Source organism: Ilyonectria robusta, assembly GCF_021365365.1.
Source record: "Ilyonectria robusta strain PMI_751 chromosome Unknown BGZ61scaffold_65, whole genome shotgun sequence".
Classification (NCBI taxonomy): Eukaryota; Fungi; Ascomycota; class Sordariomycetes; order Hypocreales; family Nectriaceae; genus Ilyonectria; species Ilyonectria robusta.
In genome coordinates, this window is record NW_025764499.1 from 35311 (window position 1) to 57588 (window position 22278).

Consider the following 22278-nt stretch of genomic DNA (forward strand, 5'->3'; position numbering starts at 1 on the left):
AATTAGTCCTCCCCAACGAAAAACATTTTCTGCAAAAGGCGAAATCAGACCACTATCCAGCATATCATCGGCTCAAAGGCGCATCGTGTCGAGCCTGTTACCCGTCAGCGGGATGACCAGGCGCGGCTGAGAAACAGTAGCCGCAGAGCCAGCTTGACAAACTTGTCGAAGTCTCTTCCTATTGCAAGCAGCGCTCCTAATAGTCCAGACCATTTGGACTATTAGTCCAGACTGCAGATCAGGGAAGGGAATACGGACGCCCAGTGTGGACGCTAAGTACGCTAGGTTGTTGGCATGACGTCACAAAACCAGGGTACCCATGATTGTTGCTGTGCCAACCATTTTCTTTTGGATAATTCTGTACGATTTACTGGTGCTATCCAGATCAACACGGCTCGTTTCAAGGGACGCGCCATCCTAGTCGTCAATCCACGAACGCCCGTCGTGGATTGATTATTGATCTTGGATTGCAGTTTGGACTAATAGTCTAAACGGTCTGGACTATTAGGAACGCTGGCTCTACTCCGAAGTGCTTGACAGTGACGGCTGGTATCATGGTCGGGCTGAGACACACAATATCAAGAAGTGCTATTCCCTCGTCTGCCCAATTAAGACCGGCAGTTATGAGTGTTCTGGCAGTCACCCGAGTGGATCATCGCATAGTTATTGGCCCGTGGAGGCGTTTGCTTATTCCTCGGCGCTCACCGTATCACCGCTTGCTAGACCCTGCCTGCGTGTTGTTTTAAGTACGCAGCCGCAAAATGAGGGGTCAAACCAACCGAAGTGGTAGTCCGGGACAAAAATACAACAGCCTATTGCCGCCGGCTTGAAGCTTCGCCTCTTTTTTGGCTCGGCATCCGGTGCCTTAGCATTGGCGGCCTGCTGAGATGACAGTCCTTTGGGCCGCTGCTGCTGGAATGGCTTGCGGAGATGGTGTGTTGTTGAGACATTTATGCAGACTTGCATGTGGGCTTGGGCCGTTTGATGTCGTAGGATTCTGCTCCCCTTGACCTGGAGAGTAGAAGGCATTCCCCTTTTCACTGCCCGGAGTGAGTGCCGAGTGTGTGCCGAGTGTTATCACGGAGGGATCAAGTGGTCCACAGTAGGTGAGTTGGATCGACTGCTCCCGCTGGATGGATCTACCCGTTTCCCATGGATGGCCACAGCATCGTCGCATGCAGCAAGCACAAGGAACCGACTTTTGTTTGTCTACAAGTCGATGGAAAAGTCACGCAAGGCATCCAGTCTGGCGGGTTTCAGCTGAGGGGTTCTAGACACGCGGGATGATGGCATTCATGAGTCTTGATTCGTCATCTAATTCTAGCTATTGGTGTGAGAGGCGATACTGCTCAGTCCGACATGAAAGACAACCGCCAAACCCAATCGCACTGCACCCTCAAAATGGGCTTCCTTTCTTCTTTGGCCCACCCCGACCACTTGTTTGCAAGCCCATGAAAAAGTAGGGCGCCATGGAGAGAATAATGACATCCCTCGGTACCGTAATGACTGTAGAGCGTAGGCAGGCGATGCCCTCCTTGTCACCGACCAAGCAAGCAGCTAGAACAACGGTAGCCAGCCAACGTGCCTTCAGGCAGCTTGCCGCACAGTGCCGCTTTCACACCGTGTACACCTCCCCCGAGGTTGGTCGAGGGGGGCTTGTTGCCTGCTCTGCAAGTCTCACCCAGAATCCGCCTCGTCAAAACACCAAAGAAAAACAGTACCGATCCTAAACGCTAGCAATTTAAAGACATCGCTCACGAGACTCCAAAGACATGTCTCCACCATTCTTGTGGGTATGAATATTTGATAGCGCCTACACAGGCCGCTTGCCGTTTGCCCGATCGAAGTAAGAGTAGACCGAATCCATGTCAGGACCAACTGTAGTTCCTTTAGCATTCGGATCTGCCCAGTCCCACTGCCCACATGGAATAGGGATGGGACCGGCCATGTCGAAGTCCATCATTGTAGGCATCTGAGGGCACCATGAATTCTGGAAATCCACCAAGTCGGCAATGCTCATGTGCTCTCCGGTTGGAGCGCCTAGAGCGTTGGCGTCCAGGACGTCGTGGAAGAGGACATCGAAAGGCTGCCATTCCGGCTTGCTGGCTTCTTCAAAGGGAGTGAATGAGTTGGTGGTCGAGGCCCCAGATGAAGATCTTGTTGACGACGGCATAGACGACGGCATGGTAGAAGTATCGCCGACACAGCCATAGGGCGATGATGAATCAATAGCGATTCTGGGGATTGCGGACAGACGATCAGAATCGGAAGCAGAAAGGCCTCGAGGGCTTCGCCGAGGGGAATCAGATGTAGAGGCCATTCGAGCGTTGTCAGGAGACGACGCCCCAGAGGAGTTAGAGGCTGACGAGGAGCAGAACATTCGCACAGAGCTCTTCAAGTTCCTCCTAACTAGGCGGATTGATGCCCCCTGGTTGAGGAAATCGTTCTGGCTCATGACATAGAGGCGTCGAGTAAGCACCTGGAGCCTACTCTCGTAGGCCTGAATCAAGGATGTGTCGCTAGGATTGAACCTTGCGTGAATGGATTTCAGGGCCCGAGCACAGGTATCGAGGGACATGCAAAAGACGTCAGGGAATGAGCTACGGAGGGATGGTGTGAGACCAAAAAGGTCCTGTGGTTGTTCGGAGATGGATCCAAAAAGCTGAAGGATGTCCTCCGACGAGGAGCAGAATCGTTCAACAACATCGGCCGAGACGGGTTCTTCAAGTTGCATGGGTTGAGGCTCCGGAAATAGGAAGTGTATCGCCATGGCATGATAGACAACAAGAACGAGGCTCCGCGAAGAGGCCTCTGTGACTCTCCATCAAAACCCGGTTAATCTCTCGACAAACGCTTCCAATATCTTTAGAGGGCTTTCCTTGCTGTATTCGCTGCAGAGAAAGGAGCGGGGCTTCTTGCCAGAAGCCTGTTGTGGGCGATTCGGATGTGTCTGAATCTTGGGGGTACAGGGCGAAGATGTAAGCGACGACACTCGCAATGTGCGCCAGGGGCCACATCTCCCTGATGACGCTCTTTTGTTTCTGCAAAGTGCTGAATTTTTCCGAGACCAGATCCAACTGGATCATGACAGATGAAGCCTCTGTCACGGGGAGGAAGATTGAACTTAATGAGGTCGGTAATAATGCTGAAAAGTGCCCATTCCCCATCTGGATGAAGGCCCACAGGCTCAGCGAATATGTTGTCCAGTAGAGGTAGGCGACGATCTCCTTTTCAACATCAAACACATCTATACCGTTGATGCGACTGGAAGTCATGGGTGCCAGTGTATTCGATATTTGGTCCTTGATCTCCGAGGCCATCCTGCCAGCAAGTCCGATGTAGCAGATGGCCCGGCGCAGCTGAAAAGAGCAAAGGGCATTCCACGCGAGCAACATGAGAGCTTGCGCTGTGGAAATCCCACTGAATATTCTTGTCGATATGCCCGAAGACATGCTGCCACCGTTGGAAGAATTTTGGGTTGGTCGAAGAGGCCTCGTGTGGAGTTGGGCGATGGCCCATCGGAGGAGGACATGGCCACGGGCAATGGAGCCCTCGTCTCCAATGCTAAAGTTGGCGTCGGCTAGCATCGTGGCCAGCAAAATCTCGTCATGCGTACCGTCGCGTAGCTCTCGAAGAAGCAGGGTCTTGGAGACAAGGAAGGATAGAGGGTGCACCGAATACCAGACGTCGATCAGTTGCGTTTGCTGTCGTTGGCCATACTCCGATAGGGGGTTGCTGCCGAGCGGAGGGTTGTCGAACATGGTTTGCGTATCATCGCTGGCCAAGCCAGACAAGAAGAAACGAGCACCGCCTTCCTCGACGTGATGGCAGCCCAAGGATCCAAACTGATCTGTGACGAGACCAACAAGGTCGTGTGTTAACAGCGAGAGGATCCCAGTATACCTCACATTCTTGGGGCTGAACTTGGTGGCCACGCTTTCGGGTCGGTCACGGAGACTAGTCTGAAGCGTTCGGTGGTATGCTGCGATGCGTTCTTGCCATGGACTGCTCCGTGGTCCATCGGTACCTTGAGAAAAGTTCTCAAAGAACCTCTGCTCAAGGGCCATGGCAACGCTTTCGCCAGTCTCGCCCTGGGGCGCGACCTCCTCCATGACAGTACTTGGTGGGGTGGAATTGGGAGAGCCAACAGAGATAGACCGTTGGCGAGTGTGTCCCATAGGCGCGTCTCCATTGCGGAAAACCGATAGGGTCGACTTGGTGCTGTCCTGGCTTAGATTCCTTGTCTTTGGGCGCGAGGGCTCGAAGTCGTAGATGCAGTCGGCACCTTGTCTGCGGCACGCCTCGCAGATGGTCTCGTTTGAACATTTGATCTTCCTCGCCCGACAGAAGGCACAGGATCGCCTCAAGAGATGCTTCGACGCCATGATATCAGTCAAGTTTGTGTTGGTAGGCGGTGTGGGAGCATATGGGAGGGAGGTTGTCCTTCGCCAGTGATGCTGAAGGTGGTGGCGAAAACAGGTGGAGCCAGCCCAGTGCAGGAAGAGTCAGGAGCCAAAGTCCCTATAAGTAAAATAAATCCGACTGTCAAAACAAGCCACTAAATGGGCTTCTGTGGTATTTGTAGAATGGGATGGAGCTTGTTGCCTTGATATGTACGGGCGGGAGGCCGGAGTAATGTAGCCATGAGGATGGCTGGCCGTTCCGCCACAAGTACGGCCAGGGGGTAACATGGCGGAAGGTTTTGTCCTGGCTAGACAGTGGCGGTGTTGGGAGGGCGGTACCTGGTACTCCGTGAAATCATGGGGAGGGACTTGTCACTTGCGGGAGGAGTCCAGAGTCCTGGAGAGTCCTGTGGCACTGGGGCTAGGTAGGGCGTGCGTTGGATCCCACAGGCGCGCGTTTGGCTGCTGGCAGGGTGGTAATCTACGTGCCGCGAGGCTGTGCCGCATTATCGGAGATGGGGGGATATTTCGAAGACGGCGCAGGGCCTCTCTCTGCGTTTGTACTGTAGATCTCTTGGTGCTCGTGTGCTTGTTGGGGCCGTTTGGCGATGGAGAATCGGAGATCACTCTGGAGTCTGTCCGGCGCCATGCATGCACCCCCAACATCGTCACTGTGTCAGCCAGCAAGCAAAAGGTCACCGAAATGGCCGCTGCTATTATTGAGACTTATTTTGTCTTTGATAAGATGAGTGATTTATGAGATCGGTTTGTTTGGCAAACACACGTGGTACAGCCCCATGGAATTTCTGGTCGGGTTTTCGTCGGGCCCGTAATTAGGCTCACAGGCTCACCGTCTCAAAAGCTCACCGTCTCACAGGCTAACATGACAGCTTAAGTATAGGTAGAGAAGAAGCGGGTTTAATCAGAACTTTGGGTGCTATCAATTTCATTTCGCACTAATAATACCTAGGAAATTGGAAAACTGTCGCAACTATTTCGGGCATGTCTATCAAAGTCCCCGTCTTCAAGTCTTTCGCGAATGAATTATCACATGTCGCTTTAACCTCCGTGTGTCTGAGAAAAAACGAGAAATACGATGCGCGGCCGCCGCAAAAAGGAAACCAAAAATAAACCAAAGCGAAAGCATCACCACAAATCAGAGCATAGAACCCTTCTCCCCCTTTCGCTTTATAATGGCACCGGCCTCAATGAAGGGCTGGTAGCCAAAAAGCCACTTCAGATAGCTGATCCAGAACCACGTGGGCATCAGCGTGTAGAGCAGCCAGCGCAGGAATGGGCCCAAGCCATAAGGCATTCGGGCATTGTGCAGCATGGCGAAATTGTCACTAAACTTCGACAACCTGTGCACTCTACCTTCCCTCTCCGCAGCGTAGGCGGTGAGGATGCGGGCTGGGCTCTCGAGATTCCGCGAGTTGACGGCGAGCAGGTTCCCCAGCACTGCGGCATCTTCGATGGCTTGACAACCACCCCTTGGAAAATTATGAGCTCCCTATCGGCACGGAGAGGCTATGTTTTCACTTACTGTCCGAAAAAGCTCGCCATACTGTGAGCAGCTAAGAGTCTGCCCGAGTTAGGCCGTTCACCAAGGGAGAAGCGAGAATACGGTACACTTACCATCGCCAAGAAGCGCAACTCGGCCCTGGACCATCGATGGGAATTCCACTTCCTGGAAGACATTGCTAGCGATGACACGCTCTGACTTGTCAATGACTATCCGCCACATGTCAGCTCAACTTCCGCCATTCGTTTGGAACAGTCAGCAGGGGACGCACTCTGTCCCAGTGATCGGAATGGTCTGGTATGAGTTGGTATTGGTGTGGTATGTACCGCCAAGACCTGGTATGGTTTGAGGATATCTTAATACCATGGTATTACCGGTATTCCAGGTCTTACCGGTATGGCTATAAATAGGTGGAGATAGAGAGGTGGGTGGGTGGTAAGTGGCTGAATCTTAGACCAAACTGGTTAGAATAGTTAGTTATGAGGAACCAAGAAACATAGAATTTTCCCCTCATTAAAATAAATGTAGGAGGTGAAAGGTACCAGTCACATCCGGCCTCTTTAGCTTAGGCTGCTGCTCGTTAGCTTATATCTGTAACGGGTCAGGCCCACTTGGCTGGCGGCTCTGCCGCCAAGCCCGAATTCTTCTCCACAGCGCCATCGAGTTGATTCTCGAATCTTCTATATTAAAGAAGATATAACGCGTCTTCACGCACCCAGTTTGTATTTAGATTCTTTCCTTTCTTCATCTTGAAAGTAAACAGCATAGGGACTAGTTAGTTGAATCAACTCGCTAGAGGCCTTTCACAATATCGCATTTAGTGATGGGGATCTGAGATGACAGCTCTTGATTTCTATCTAATTGAGAGCTCATGATAGCTCCTATATACAGAGGCCTGGTCATCCTAGGGGCTATTATGAGGTCATTGAGACAGAAGGTCTGACGGTCTTGAGACCGGATTCCGACCTTTGAGGCCGGATTTGATGGATCCGTTAGTAAGGAAATCCGTCTTAGTCTGCTGATATCCGTAAGTGTAATATGTGACAGCTTAGGCTGCATCTCTTTGCATAGGCTGCAGCTCTCAGTATAGACTGCAGGTCTCAACGCAGCCATTAGCTTCTTCAGGCGGTAGGCAATGGCTCGCTTGCGGGCAGCGGTGGACTGGGTGAAGGCACCAGAGCCACCGAAGGGTCCGGCACCAGCACTGTTGCGGACGCGGACGATGCAGACATTGTCGGCGCCGCCGACACTACCGTCGCAGGTCATTCCCTGGGGCATCTGGACCTGCACGGGGAAGTCGGTGTTGGTGGCAAGGGACAGACCGCCGAAGCCGATTCCGGGGACATCCTGGGCAACCTCGGCCGTCTTGAAGGCAGCTGCGTCTGAGCCGCCAGAGGTGCCGTCGATGTCGGCTGTGAGGGGACCAGCGCCGTCTTGGTTAATCTGAGGATTGTCTGTCAGTCGCTGAAAGCCATTCTCGAGTGAGAGTTACACACCTGTCTGTACATCAAAGTGACGACACCATCGTCTGAGGCAGTGGGCAGACCAGAAGTGGCACCCTCGCCAGCAGCGGCAGCAACAGCAGTCTCTTCAGGTTGCTCAGTCTTCTCTCCCTTGGCGTCGTTGCCACCGCCGCCGCCCAAGAGCCCGCCAAGGAGCTTGCCAAGCTGGCGCTTGTGGGTAGAGTGCTGGCGCTGTGCGGCCCGGCGGGCGGTGCGAGCGGCATGACGACGGCGCTTAGCGGCATCGCCAATGTTGTTGGGGATATCGTCCTCGACACCGCCCGTCTGCGGTAATAGCCTCAATAAATGAGGTCCAGGTACGGGATTGGGAGCCCTTAAGAAATGCCTTCTTCTTAGGCTCTGCACTTCCAACCACCAAACTGTCCAGGCCTAATGGAATAAATCTGATCAGTTACATCCATAAATAAAGGCATGAATACCCACCAAAACCGGACATAATACCTCCCTCGTCCATGTTAACGGTATTCTCCGGTTTGATCCATCCATATTCCTTTTCTCGGATATCAAAGTACCAGTTCACGGCTTTAGGAGTGAATGAGTCAAACCTGTTGGCTTCTTGACGTTTTCCACGCTTGGTCTTGATCTCTGGATAACGATTGATGAATCTGGCTACCCAGTTGGCCCCCAATATCCCCTTGTCATTTTGTTGATTCAGGAGGGCCACGACGCAGGCACGAATCTGACTGTGAGAGGGAGCATAACCCAAAGACTCTTGACGAAGAATCCAGGAGACTAAATGAGCTTCTTGATTCTTGGAGAGACGTGCTTTTGGCTGAATCTGATCGGCTAAGGCACCTTGTCCGTTGAGTCTATCGGAGACGGTCTGCTTTGGCACTCCCCACTTCTGACAAGCCTTGGTGAGGGATAGACGCTTGTTTGTGACGTCTGATATAGTATTAGCAATCGTTTCTTCTGAATAAACGTGTCGAGGCCTTTTACGAGTCATTGTGATGACATTGTTGAAGATTGGGAGAAAGAGAGTCGAGTGAATTCAGGAGGAAATTTGGTGGCTGTCAACCAATATTGCAGGACAGGGTGTGCACGTTCCCCAGAGTCCCAATCAACCAAAAAGATTGCGTATAATGATCTCCAGTCATTTTTATAATCGTTGAAGGCGACGGCTTGCGAATAACTTCAAATTTGAGCCTAATCTCTATAAGTGATGTGGTTGAGTTTTATATGGGCTGGTGGATTTTTTGCTGTCCGAAAGGGTGGGGCGTCCGAAAGGGTGGTGGGGCATGGTACAAAGAAGACAGCACGTCTTGGCTCATCACATGTATGGAAGTACGGTCTTCATTATATTCGAGGCAGCGATGAAAAAGAGGTGTACTACTGCCACGAGTGTGCAGTCGGAAAGTACAAGCAAGAGCTATTTGTTATCAACGGCACGTCTGGAGTGAGAAATCATCTTGAACGCAACATCAGATTGATCCCCAGAGCGGTGTCAAGAGACATAGTTGGACACGAAAGTCTGTACTCGAGCAACAGACCGGCGAGGCTGCTACCAACTTTCAATTAGAAAATCAGTATTTCCGAGAATTACTCTTCTTTTTGAATCTGGCACTTCTCAGTCACCTTCCAAAAGCAGCGAAAACTATTCGAAGCTGGGTGATGAATGCCTTCATATCAAAGGAACAACAGCTGAGGGAGGATCTCCAGCTCTCACGAAGTAGAATCTCTATCTCCTTTGATCTCTGGACTTCGCCAAACCCTTACGCTATTCTAGGCGTCATCGCCATGTGGATTGATGCTACCGGCAAGCGACGAGTTACCGTTTTGGGTATACGACGTGTGTACGGCGAACACACTGGCGAGAATCTTGGATCAGTTGTTCTTGAATTGCTAATAGAATACGATATTAGTGGAGGTCAGATTGGATACTTCATGCTGGATAACGCTTCGTCAAACGATACCGCTGTTGAATTCATACTCAAAGAGCTCTGCCCGTGGATGAAATCAAAACAACGTCGCCATCGCCGGCTGCGCTGCTTGGGTCATATCATCAATCTCTGCTGCCAGGCGTTTCTCATGGGCCGGAACTCTGAGAAGTATCTTGCAAAGCTTGAAAAGCACTATCAGCGCGAAGACTATACGAAGGTAGAAGAGCTCTGGAAGAAATTTGGATGTTTGGGTCGTCTTCACAATCTCGTGCGATACATTAGGCTTACTCCACAACGCCGTGAGGAGTTTGCTGCAATAATTATCGGCGGAGATCTCTCTCAATTCGATGGGCTCGAGCTTATCCAGAACAACTCGACACGCTGGAATTCATGGTTTCATTCAATTACACGTGCATTGAATGTTCGGGAACGTTTAGAGCTCTTCTCCGCTCGTCATGTACCTGGGAAAGGCTCTCAAGGAATTGCGAACTTCAAACTAGATGGACAGCACTGGTTCGAGCTTGAAAAGGTTGAACTTGCTCTAAAAGACTTCTACGCCGCAACTTTGCTTTCTGAAGGGAAAGAAGACGTCTCTCGCTGACTGGTTTTCAACCTTGGACTGCCTTCTTCGAGAAATAAACGAGACGAAGGATCACTACTATGACCAGCACTGCCGCCAAGTCAAGTAAGTCAAGTTGCCCCCCCCCCCCCCCCCCCAACTTGACTTGCTTGACTCCTCACGAGCCCCAACTTACTTGAACTTGACTTACTTGATTCAACTTGACAACTTGACCTAATGTGACAGTAAGAGTAGCTTTCTGACCCGAATTGACCCTATTTGAGCATCATCCGAGCTCGCCGCAGTCCTCGCGGCATTCTTTCCCGATGGGATCCGCGAGGAGGTTGCCTAACCGTATGCCGCGGGTCCGGCTCCAATTCTTGAGGCATTGTAAGAACTCGAGGGTCTCCGGATGCATTGACTGACGCTGTGAGGTCATCGCGAGCTTCGAGAGACTAAAGACCCTCTCACAGTCAGCAGCCATCGCTGGTATAGCTAAGATATCGAGGGCAAGCTGTGACAGTGCCGGATATTCGCTCTTCTTCTTACACCACCACCCAATGGGGTCGTCCGTGACCTCAAGCTTTGCCTTGTATTATCTGTCAAGCTCTTTGAGTAAGGTATCAGGCTGCTGCTGCTGTTGTAGCATCCGGCGCCTCCGGAGCAAACAATGGCTTTGTGGAGGTAAAACTGCTGCCCCTGGCAAGCTAGAGTAAAGTCGCTGTATTTGTGAAAGGCCTCTAGCGAGTTGATTCAACTAACTAGTCCCTATGCTGTTTACTTTCAAGATGAAGAAAGGAAAGAATCTAAATACAAACTGGGTGCGTGAAGACGCGTTATATCTTCTTTAATATAGAAGATTCGAGAATCAACTCGATGGCGCTGTGGAGAAGAATTCGGGCTTGGCGGCAGAGCCGCCAGCCAAGTGGGCCTGACCCGTTACAGTATTCTCCAGAATGTAAAAGCTTGGATAGAACGGAAGAACTTTGAGATGCCATTGGTTCTGGTTCGAGGTTGCTGGGAGTGAATCTCAATTGGGCAACTAATCTTACTCCCCCGCCGCCTTGGGGAAACAAACCCTGCCGCGTCGCCGGTTGGGAGCCACTTGAAACTCAAAATCTCCACTGGCGCAGGTGAAGTTTGGGTAGAAAATGGATCGAATAGGTTACGCCTCTTATCCCTGTTCTTAAACGTTTCTTTTTTGAACGCCACTGATACGACCAAGTATACGTACCATTTTTACTAAATTACTTGTCCAAAATGTCAACGGAGTTGACGTATGGTGGTTTCAATGGAGTTGACCCCATGCTATCACTAGCGCGGTTTTGAAATGAGTGGTGGTTTCAACGGAGTTGACGTCAACTCCGCGGCGCAGCTTTGGGAGGAACAACACGAGATGAGTTTGTGGAGGATAAGCCAACATCACTTCCTGGCGACAGTAATAAAAACCCACGTTCATCAGAGGGGATCACCGGGGAGGGGGGCACCGTTGTGTCGCGCCCTCCCCCGGCGACATCAGGATCGTCCGGACGACTTGTCTAACGCGTATTTATCCCGAGAGACCCAAAGTCAATCGAGGTTCGCGCCACTCAGAAAATGTTCAGACGTGGATATGGGCCATGTTGTGTGAAGACTGGTCAAGTTAAGTCAGAAGCTTTCGTGTTGTCTCCTCGGTGGCGAGTCTCCACCCGACCCACGGAGCGGTTCGCCACTAATCAAAGACTGGCCACGGAGACGATTCCTTGCAAGAGACGGCTTGGATGTGCCTGTGTGGCAGCATGGTGCCAGCCAGGGTTGCTCGACGGGATGTGGAATAGGGTCTGTCTGGGGAAAACGTCAGTTCATTTATTACGACGAGTCCCTCGATGTCTCTTCCGCGGATTCGTGCGTGGTTTTATTCTATCACTGTCTCCCCAGTTGGATCCTATTTAGACGACACTGGTCCCGTCTGGCTTTCCAACACCCCTTCTCTTTCATTTCTCTCCGGTCAAAAAATGAGACCTGTTGCCGCCACGGATCCGTCCATCCCTGATTGCGACAACACGTGAACATGGCAGCAGCAGCAACAACAGCCATGACCAACGGGTGGCAAACTCATGGCGATCCATCGACGATGCTTTCAACGATGGAAGGCCACATCGAAGCCGGCATCAACAACGAAAACGACGAACTCTCAACCAGCGATGCCGACTCGGCGGTGAGCATCTCCAGAAGTAGCACGACCTCCATCACGCCTAGCATCTGGGAGCACGAATATATTAATGGCCGCCGCTACCACAATTTCCGCTCGGGCCGCTACCCATTGCCTAACGACGATAGGGAGCAAGATCGTGAGGATATGATGCATAGAATAATGCTTCAAGCGACGAATGGGAAGTTAATATATGCGCTAATTGACGAGGATCCGCAGAATATTGTGGATTTGGGAACAGGGACGGGAATATGGGCGATTGAAGGTAAGGATTAATGAATATCTATCTGTTGGATTTGACTGACTATTATTGGTATTAGCTGCCGATGATTATCCCAGTGCACAGGTCATCGGCCTCGATCTCAGCCCCATCCAGCCCGACGTGGTGCCGCCCAATGTGACCTTCATTGTTGACGACATTGAAGACGAATGGCTTAACGGCGACAACTTTGACCTTGTCCACCTCCGCCACGTGATGCCGTACCTCGAATCACCCGAAAAAGTCTTGAAGAAGGCTTTCTGGTACGTTTTACGTTGTTTTCTCAAGAGAGCGCTTCGTCGACTCTTGACTGATTGTTGCTTTACTTATAACTAAATAGTCACATGAAGCCTGGCGCCTGGATCGAGCTCCAAGACATCGACCACCAATGCCACTCAGATGATGATACCATACCCGACAACTGGCCTGTTACGCAATTATATGACTTGTTGGTTGATGCCTTTCAGCGCTTCGGTGGTAACGCCCGCGCTGCCGATCTTGGCGGAGAGTATCTCACCAACGCGGGCTTCATCAACATTCAACACAACTACGTCAAGCTGCCCTTCGGCCCGTGGCCCCTCGATAAGTAAACGGCCTGAACCCTCAACCTCTCAACAACATAGGAGGAAAATGAGAGCTGCAGAGCAGGATGCTGAATTGCTGACCCGAATGGCATCATAGAAAGAAGCGCTACGTCGGTCAGTTTTATCGTGAAGCCTGCAAAGAGTTCTTCCCCGCCCTCGCTGCCCGGCATTTTCCCAAAATGGGCTGGACGAGCGCCGAGACGGAGGTCTTCTTGGCAGAGTGTCGAGAGGCAATGAAAGATTGCAGTGTCCATGCCTACAGCAAAATGCATTTTTGGAGTGGACAGAAATCCAAGGATGCAAAGTAGCCTTGATCCAGTTCTGGGCTGCAATAACATCGATGAAAAGTGGTAACATAATGATTCTGGTATTGTCGACACTTGGTGAAGGATTATTAATGCCTGTTTTAATATTTGATCAAAGGCACGGAACTTGATAGATTGCGCGAAGAGTGGCTACTGGTTAGACTTGCCGGGTGCATTGACATGGCCGTCCATATCATAGGGCGGTAGTCACATTTCATATGGTTTCCTTGAAACTCATCATGATGCTTGTGCGGCGGCTTCAACATCGACTTTCCAAGGCCGCGCGCGGCGTCGGAGGATGCGGAAGGACGCCTTTGAAGGAGAGATCAAGGCGAGGCCGGAACACAGGGCGTCGGTCGTTATGGGCACCAGGCGCAAGCCGCCGTCGTTGAGAGCCAGGGCGTCTTGACATGGTATTGTACCATCATCTTGGGGTTGGGAACTGTTTTACAGGAGACCCGCGAGGGCCGAGATTGTGCTGGGGAGAGATCGTGCTGAGGGCTGTTTGCGACTGATTCGTTCTTTACTTGTGCCAAATTCCCTATTAATATTGAGTTTCATCTCTTGAAAGGATATACGCAGATAGATGGATTCGACTTTGTATTCTTTCCTGTGCACAGGCAGCGTGGGACAAGGGGTCAGAGCCAGGGCTGCGGGCTGATGGTGTGTGCCCTCGAGTGCTGATGGGCTTCAACGTCGATGGTAGACTCGCATTTAGAACCCAAATGAGCCCAGCGTCCAACAAGCACAGCGCCAGAAACCAGAGGCAGCGCCACTAGAGCCCACCAGAGCTACCCAGCCCGGAGCTCCGGCCAGAACCTGGGCCCCGCGCGGGTATGTCGGCTCCTGATACCATCGCTGCGCTTGCGCTTGACCCCAGTCGTTCGAGAGTTGAAGGAGCCTGGGAGCCGAGAAGGCCTAATTTTGCACCCCCACCCACCAGCTCGACCTGACGAACCCCGTGGGTCCTACCGTACCTGGCCCGGACCTGGCAGGACTGAGCAAACTCGGGAAGACCAGACCATGCCCCGGGTCGCCTAGACATGTTTTCTCTGCCGTTCATCCCGGTCTCATATGGCAGCAGCGTCATTGCTCCCCAGACATGGGCCAGGGCGACGATGGCTCACCCCACGGCAGCCAGCGGCAGTGCAGCGCAGCGTCTCATCTCGGGCACTTGTGTCTTAAGGGCCCTGATGTCCGCATCCTTCACCACACCACCTCCTCACACCTCACGCCTCACGCGCCGTATTGCACCCCACCCTCCCCTTCCTTCGCATCGTGTTTTTAGGTGCCCGTATGCCCTGATGTAGCCTGCCCATCCTACTTCTTCTCGTCTCTGGTATAAACCCCTCATCTGTCTTCAACTTCCCGCGACGGCTAGTGATGCAATTTATTGTACACGTATGTACGTACGTACTGTATTTTAGCCATAGTACGTACGTACAATGGGGTTGTACATACAAATACGTACCATACAAATTTCCCCCTTCCATTTTAGGCAATACTGGTAGTAGGGTTCTCACGGTCCTGTTCTTCTGCCATTCTAGCCTCAAACCTCTGATTCCACCTCAGATTCCACCTCAGTGCCAACCCTCAATATATCACCCGTCGACTGTAATACACCCTCCCACTCAAAATCTCCATTGGTAGAGGCCATTACGTCATCCATCCAGACCTTCTTGCCCTGCGCATTCACAAATAACTCGAGATATGAATCTTCGAGTTCTAGCCAGTCCTTCTCCTCAAGATCCGCCCAGCGCTTTTTATGGGCGTACTTCTGATCCTTAAGGCGATCTAATACGCGGTCGTTCATAAAAATGAAGGCCTGCATATCAGCGTGCATGGGCGTAAGCCGATTCCGAGCTTTCGTATGTATGAAACTAATAGCAGAGAAACTTCGTTCTGAGGGTACAGAGTTCGCAAGCGTGTTCATTACCTTCACAGCTACTCTAGCCAGCATCGAGCCCTGGTTGAGGAGGCACTGCCACGCCATTGCTGGCTTGAAGCCATCGTCGTATACAGCGCTGTGCTTATTAAATAAGCCGTCTGGGCCACCTGTACGCATTCGGAAGTGTGTGAATTCGGAAATGGCACGGTGATATTCGTTGTCGTTTTTCAGCTGTTTCCGCAAATACTCTTGTACGCGCGCAAAGACGCTAGGTGGCAGTTTCGAATTTGGGCCTGTTGTATCAGGCCGGAGGGCATCGGCGATCCAATGTATATCGTACGTTTGCTTATCAAGCCGGGTTTTGAATATAGCGTCAATATCGTCCCACGGAATATCAGGAAACTGATCAGCCTCTCTCATCTCAGCCCATTTGCTTTTGATTTGCAGCCAGCGATTTACAACGTGTGCGATTCCCGCCCCATCAGCCTCGGAAGCGTGTTGAAATTGGTTCACGGGCTTTAGCACAGCGATCGCAGCCTCGAGTTTTAGCCAGAAGCTGTTGTCTTTGATGATTCGAACCACTTCGGGTAGGAGAACGAGGCAATCTTGAGATTGCAGCTCATCTCGTACATCTTTTCGAATAGACCAGTCTCTGGCAGGGTCTCGGGAACGGAGGAGGGAGAAGAAAGAATTGTACTGAGAACCCCAGCGTGTAATTACACTATTCGGAACGAGCGAATTAGTACAGTGATTTCTCAGTCACAGCTGGCGATTTACCGGTACCTTCTGATCAGCGCGCGAGTTACTCCGTTCCACCTCGTGCGCTGGCACATTCTCAATCTTTGCAATTGTAATTTAGACCGTGAGAAGAACGTGAGAAGGGTGCTGACGTTGTTAAAGAGATCCTCAAAGAATGGAAGAAGAAGGATATCTTTGATTAGAAGCTGAAGGCCGTGAGAATCGCATAGAGAGAAGTTGATATGTGAGAGCTCTGGGAATCTCCCTAGTAAGTCGTGTACAGAGCGCATCGTATTTTCGGTATCTGTACAGATAGAATTGATTCTGGAGAGATCACTGCCGCACAGTTGCTGCATTTCTTCCCATATCAACTTCACCCAATTCTCCGCTGTGTGCTGTTCGTCTCCCGTGTCAAACGTTTTCCAGTAGAAGGCTGGGCCGTCTGGTAGTTGTACCGAGATATTAACGATTCTGTGGCCCGAGACATTATCGGAAGCGTCAAATATGATATTGAACCATTCTGAGCTAATAATGCGTTTGAAAACCTCGTCATAGAGTTCCTGATAGAAGTCGGGAAGGATTCTCGTGATAACGGCGCGGTTAGGGGGCTTCCAGCCAGGCTTAATGCGAGTGAAGAAATAACGCCAACGGCGGCTCTCGAAGAGGCTGAAGGGGCGGCCGCCGGCGATTACGGCAGCGGCAGCATCATAGGCGAAACTGTGACTCTCATCTTGCGAGATATGCTGAATTCCGACCTCGGTTATCTTCTTTTGTATAGCTTCAGAATATGAGGGAAGATAGCCAGCGTTATCTTGAGCTTGACGCTCTTGTCGCTGCTTGGCTTGCCATTTCTCACACGCAGCGAGATGCTCTTTCGGCCTCCCAATAGAGGTCGCTGCAAAATCCTTCTGGCAGTGACGGCACCTGTATCGTTTGCTTTTTTTGGAGTTAGAGCGGCCGAGGTCGATAAACTGTCGCCAAACGAAGGCAGCGTTAGCATTGGTGGGCGCCATCTTTTTGGCGATACCTTCAATTGGGCGAGAATGGCAGAGTGCGTTGAGCTGCGAAGCGAGCAGAGTTTTTGTACAGCCCCGTATTTGTACGATGTGACCCACAAATTCCCTTATTAGGAATATCATGGACCCTCATTGTATGTACGTAGTACGTGTACGTACTTTTTCTTTTTGTACGTATGTATGTACAACCGTGTTGTACGAAAAGTACAACATCACTAATATGCGAAAGCCAGAGAGGCGGGCATGAGGAAGGAGATTATCTTATCCGGCTGGAGGTTTACTGGAAATTGGCCAATAAATCGTCACAAAGCTCTAATACATCCGGAAATTCAACCGGACAAAGAAAAAGTGCCGGAACGATTCAAGACGCCCAGCCCTCCCCTACTGCACTCAGATGATACGCCGAAAACGAGCCGCCAGGTAAGAGATTTGGCCAAACACCGAAGTCCTCCGACCAGGCGGAAGTACAGTAAGATCGCAAAGGGGTTGGAAGCTTTAGAGATGAAGGTGGCCGTTCAGAATTCGCGGATTACTGGCCTGGAGGAGCAAATGGACCGGCTGCGGCGAGGGAAGAAAAGAAAGGCGGTACCGAACCCGAACCGACGATTCATGGCTCTAGCGGAGGCTCTAGCGGCTGGAGAAGCTCTTCCTAACTCAAAGGAGGCAGAAATAGAGGTGGATGTGGAGGAGGAGGTCGAGTCGGTAATTGAGGTGGGTGTCAGGTCAGAGGACGAAAGTGATGACTTTATGGTCGTAACAAAGCACTGCCAGCGCACACGCAGCGGTCGGGAGGTCAAAAACCACGCAGAGAGTAAAAATTGATCAATTTTCTAGAGTCCCTCTCCAAAGCTTCGCTTTTTAATTGATGACCTGGTGTTTTGTGCACGCATCAAAATTTGGATTTTGTGTGGGCGGAGCGAAATTTTGGTTATCCATTAGGTGGGGTTATCCATTAGGTGGTCCTGGATGGTATGCATGAATATGGATAGGTAAGTACATATTATATTCATAAATTATATGGATATGAATATGAATATATTCATGCATATTCATATAAGACCTTATTTGAATATTAATATAGCCATGTCTGTTACTAAGCTCGTAAATTTCCGACTTTCTAGTTGAGACAGTGGCTGGGACTTTCATAAAGACTCGGAAAGGACAGACATTGTATTTAATATTTTTCAGGCCAGTTTTGGCTTGTCAACTAGTACATCGTTCCGATGCCTTCGCATAGCATAAAGGAGTGTGTCAATATTTCCAATCAAAACCATAAACTCGAGGTCTTCATCCACATCAATTCCCTTCTCGATACCTCGTCACCAGTCAGGCTCATATTCACCATTCGTCGCTTTCTCATACCCAATCCTAAATCGTCTGTCACTGAGACTGGTTCGGAGCCAAGATTGGACCTGGAAGCTAGTGGCCTAGTAGCCCTTGCCCCAGCCCTTGTCGTGGCCTTTGCCGTGGCCCTTGCCGTGGCCCTTGCCGTGGTCCTTCCAATGGTCCTTGCCGTGGCCCTTGTCGTCCCCATAATCCTTGCCACGGCGATCTTTGTTGTAGCCTTTGTCTCCGCCCTTGTCGTTCCCATAACCTCCATGGCCCTTGCTCTTGTCGTCCCCATAACCTCCATGGCCCTTGCTCTTGTCGTCCCCATAACCTCCATAATCATTGCCACGGCGATATTTGTTGTAGTAGCCTTTGTCTCCGCCCTTGGAAGGATAGCCGTACTTGTCGTCGTACTTGTCGTCGTCATCGTCGTCATCTCCCTTGCCCTTATGCTTCCCACCCTTGTCACCGTAGCTACCGTATCCGCCCTTGGGAGGATGATGATCGCCGTACTTTGCTGGAGCACCTGGCTCAGCCTCAGGGGCAGGGGCTGCCAGAATGGCCGGGGCAGCAGCGGCGATGAGGGCGATGAGGGAAAGCTTCATTTTGAGGTCAAATGGGTGAGAGGATGTTTGAAGAAGTAGGAATTGCAAAGGGTTCGTTCAAGAGGTATACCAAGAGAAGATCGCGGTTGTCAGGAGAAGTCAAACTTGATTCAATCTGTATGAACTGGGAGATAGAGATGAAGATTCATTCCTGAAGATGAGGGGGAAGGCCTCGGCTTTATTCACAGATGCTCTCCCATTACAAAGCCAGATGACTTGAGCTGCTTCATGTCGCCATGCCTCCCAGATCTGGTCTCAAGATTACATGAATTCCTTGTTAGCCTTCACCAAGTGTAACACCGAAGCCAAGATGCGTGTTGCCAGCTCCGGCAGATGATACATCTCAAAGCCATCTCGGCATCTGCAAAGGATAAATGACATGACGTGGCCATTCCTGTGTGTTGTCTAGGCTGAAACAATTCCGCCTTTTGGCCCAGGCCTCACATCATCATCAATTCGTCATTTTGGATGCATGATGTTGTACGGAATGTTGTTGAGCTTCCTACTGAATGTTGTTGAGCTGAATTCTGACTGGGCCTCGTTGACTTTCGCTGAGACCTTTTCTTAGTCATGCTGCCAGCAGATCATGCAGAAGCACAATCAATTCGATACGAGTTTCTTTTTTTAGACGGCTATGTGGTCGTCAGCTCCGAAACTATGCTTGAGTTCTACGTTGCGGGCTTAGTGGATCTGTTGTTCGGCAAATGGGGATATACCAATCGCCATGACGGCATCTGCTATATCTCAATCCACTTTCGCGATAATTTTAAATTATCAAATCTCATAGGGAATCCGTCTGGAAGCTGCAACCGGGATTCTGCTAGGTGATATCATCGCCGCATAGCTATTGGTCACTATATAAAGCACTCGAGCCTATGAACTAGAATATTTCCGGCCGGGGGCGGCTGTATTAGGAAGTGAGTTTGATTTCCTGATAGTAGCAACCGTGGAGGTTTCGTGCTGGACCCGAGTAGTTTCCGTTCTTGGTAACCGACCTAGCCGAACAGCATCAACACGTCATCAAAACGCCATCAGACGAGAGCCCCCTACTCCAGAAAAGCATAGTGCGGACACTTCAATGCTTCGTGGCTGACATCGCCACATCGAGGGGACGCAATTGGTGCCCGCACTACCTCGTGTCGGCAGCTGGGCTCTCCGGCTGAAACTCTATTACCCAGTCTTACAATTCATGAGCTTGCATGGCAGTGAAGCAATTGAAATTACCCCTCTGTTTACATCCTGCCCAATGGCGACAAACTGATTGTTTCTTGCGTCAGAGGAAGCATCGAAATTGTTGAGACAAATTATGAAGACCTTAAGACAATGGAGATGCATCTCATCCACTCCCCTTTCGCTGATCTCACCATTATTAATACCTCATGTCAGACATATTTTTCAACGCGAACATCAATTTTCATCATGATGCAAGGAATAGACTCATCTAGCTGAGCAAAGGTAACACCGATGAGTGACGTGCGTTGATATCAGAACATCATCATGCCTGAGAGATCCATGCCGCTAAGTACTGATGATTCAGGAGGTATTTGAATGAACTTGTGATTGCATCGTCATAGAATATACGTACCAAGCTGCTCTCTTGCGCTGCTGAAGGCTCCACAGGAGTAGTGAGTTTGTAATGCTTCAGCTATGGACATGAACAGTGGCATACAGGGTGAAAAGTTAGCTACAAATCCGTCCTTGCAGATTCGCCAGCCCAAGCTCGCCTTATCAATTCCCGGATCTTTTCTTGCTCGACTGTTCTAGGATTGGCATACTGGTTTTTCATTGCAATAGCCGCCGCTTTGTCAATGTCATCTTCCTTCATACCATATTCCTTCAACGCCCTCTTCACGCCCAGCCTATCCAAAAGGCTATTCAAACCCTTGATAGCGTCACCACCGGCACTGGGCAAGACATCGGCCAAATCTTTCTTGGCCTCTGGCACCGCTGGGCTATTGTACGCGATTGTATGCGGAAGCAAAATCGTATGAGTCTCCGCATGAGGAAGGTTGAAGGATCCACCGACCGTGTGGCACAACTTGTGATGCAACGACATTGTCGTACTGCCTAAGCATATGCCACAGAGTCAGGCGCCATACAGAGCTTTACTCCTGGCAAAGTTGTCGTTGCCGTCTTTGACTATGACGGGCAATGACTCTGCCAAAGCGCGAATGCCTTCTTTAGCCAGCAGTCTGATGATTGGGTTGGTGTCTGGTGCATAGAGGGCTTCAATGGCGTGAGCGATTCCATTGACACCACTTGTTGCACTAAGGCCCTGAGGTAGAGTCATTGTGAGGTCAACGTCGTAGATGACAGTTCCAGGCAAGATCTTGGGGTCTCTTCTCGTCGTTTTGAGTCCGTTGGCTGTCTCTCCTAGGATTGGAGTCATCTCGCTACCAGCATAAGTGGTAGGAATGCAGATGTGGGGGAGACTAGTGCGAATGCTGATGGCCTTGCCTAGCCCTGTTGTGCTGCGGCCTCCGACGGATACGATGCAGTCGGCTTTTAGGCTCCGTGTTACTTCGAGAGCCTTTTCGGTGACTTCGGTAGGCGTGTGCATTACTGCTTCTGAGAAAACGCCGACCGTGTTCGAGGCTAGCAGATCTCTGATCCTACTGGCCTCTTCAGTCTGGTAAGGTGTGGAGATAATCAGAGCTGCTCTAAGCCCTTGCTGGGAAAGCTCCTCAGGGAGCTTAGAAGAAGCTCCAGGCCCAAGGATGACGCGACTGGGGCTTGCTGTGTATATGAAAGACTCCATTCTGAACAGTCAGTTGAGACTTTTGGGCTTTGTCTTCGTCTTTGTCTATTAGCTAAGGGTGTAGCGATAAGTTGACATAGGATCCTTACGTCGAGAAGGTATTATATTTCCCGGCTGTTAGCGACGAGAGAACTTCCCGCTCCACCTGTGGGGGCTTTCCACTCAGTAAGGTGGTCAATACTTACCCACCCTGTGAGGTTCTTTTACCCACCCGAAAACCACCCTGTACTGAAATCCGACGGTTTCCGAGCCTCCCCTGTCGCTTCAGCTGGTGTCATGAATTTTGACGCTAGCAAATAGTGACCAGCAACTCCGATGTACCTCCTCGGTATGCCATCTTCATTCTTGGGCTGGACCTGGTCACGAATGGGTTGGAAGCCTGATGAATACTGAATTCACAGTCTTTGCTCTGGAATTCTAACCAATGATGACTGTTGTTGGATACACTGGTCGGGGTATTTTTCAAGTAGAATGCTAAACTATGTTGGATGGATATCCTCTCCTTGCTCATCTTTATGTCTTCTATGTATGTCTTTTCAGTAAATGTCAGGGACCGGCAAACCGTCCACAATCTTGACTGACATCTTCAGCTTCTTCAGCGCCTCAACGCTCTTCTGATCTCGTAACTGCGCCGTCTCCTTATCCGTCACAAGCACGAAATCATAGGTTAGTAATCTCATCCCTTCGTAAGTTCCCGGATACTTAGTCATTATGTCCT

At 50.6% G+C, this 22278-nt stretch overlaps 7 protein-coding genes across 7 annotated transcripts; 2 read left to right on the forward strand and 5 right to left on the reverse strand.

Moving 5' to 3' along the window:
* Positions 1 to 1813: 1813 nt before the first annotated feature.
* On the reverse strand, positions 1814 to 4385 carry BGZ61DRAFT_573289 (uncharacterized protein; the record flags this gene model as incomplete). Its single annotated transcript, XM_046256123.1, has 3 exons — positions 1814 to 2817; positions 2849 to 3982; positions 4028 to 4385. The coding sequence occupies 3 exons, from the start codon at positions 4383 to 4385 to the stop codon at positions 1814 to 1816; spliced, it is 2496 nt and encodes an 831-aa protein (XP_046094161.1).
* A 947-nt stretch (positions 4386 to 5332) lies between these two features.
* On the reverse strand, positions 5333 to 6468 carry BGZ61DRAFT_467933 (uncharacterized protein). The gene is made up of 3 exons (XM_046247830.1): positions 6197 to 6468; positions 5947 to 6134; positions 5333 to 5893 (listed from the first exon to the last, which is right to left on the reverse strand). Exons 2-3 carry the CDS (start codon positions 6099 to 6101, stop codon positions 5560 to 5562), a joined length of 489 nt encoding a protein of 162 aa, XP_046094162.1. The 5' UTR covers positions 6102 to 6134; positions 6197 to 6468; the 3' UTR covers positions 5333 to 5559.
* Positions 6469 to 7035: 567 nt separating this feature from the next.
* BGZ61DRAFT_322715 (uncharacterized protein) lies at positions 7036 to 7574 on the reverse strand (the record flags this gene model as incomplete). The annotated part of the gene is made up of 2 exons (XM_046238958.1): positions 7036 to 7368; positions 7422 to 7574. Coding segments are annotated over 2 exons (486 nt in total), but the record flags the coding sequence as incomplete, so codon positions are not given.
* A 4438-nt stretch (positions 7575 to 12012) lies between these two features.
* On the forward strand, positions 12013 to 13229 carry BGZ61DRAFT_373899 (S-adenosyl-L-methionine-dependent methyltransferase; the record flags this gene model as incomplete). Its single annotated transcript, XM_046242287.1, has 4 exons — positions 12013 to 12343; positions 12399 to 12600; positions 12678 to 12923; positions 13019 to 13229. The coding sequence occupies 4 exons, from the start codon at positions 12013 to 12015 to the stop codon at positions 13227 to 13229; spliced, it is 990 nt and encodes a 329-aa protein (XP_046094164.1).
* A 1546-nt stretch (positions 13230 to 14775) lies between these two features.
* BGZ61DRAFT_373917 (uncharacterized protein) lies at positions 14776 to 15534 on the reverse strand (the record flags this gene model as incomplete). Its single annotated transcript, XM_046242289.1, has 1 exon — positions 14776 to 15534. One exon carries the CDS (start codon positions 15532 to 15534, stop codon positions 14776 to 14778), a length of 759 nt encoding a protein of 252 aa, XP_046094165.1.
* A 2486-nt stretch (positions 15535 to 18020) lies between these two features.
* On the forward strand, positions 18021 to 18937 carry BGZ61DRAFT_467944 (uncharacterized protein). The gene has a single exon (XM_046247831.1). It carries the CDS (start codon positions 18092 to 18094, stop codon positions 18839 to 18841), a length of 750 nt encoding a protein of 249 aa, XP_046094166.1. The 5' UTR covers positions 18021 to 18091; the 3' UTR covers positions 18842 to 18937.
* Positions 18938 to 20486: 1549 nt separating this feature from the next.
* On the reverse strand, positions 20487 to 21560 carry BGZ61DRAFT_500641 (maleylacetate reductase; the record flags this gene model as incomplete). The annotated part of the gene is made up of 2 exons (XM_046251587.1): positions 20487 to 20865; positions 20902 to 21560. 2 exons carry the CDS (start codon positions 21558 to 21560, stop codon positions 20487 to 20489), a joined length of 1038 nt encoding a protein of 345 aa, XP_046094167.1.
* Between the last annotated feature and the right edge of the window lie 718 nt (positions 21561 to 22278).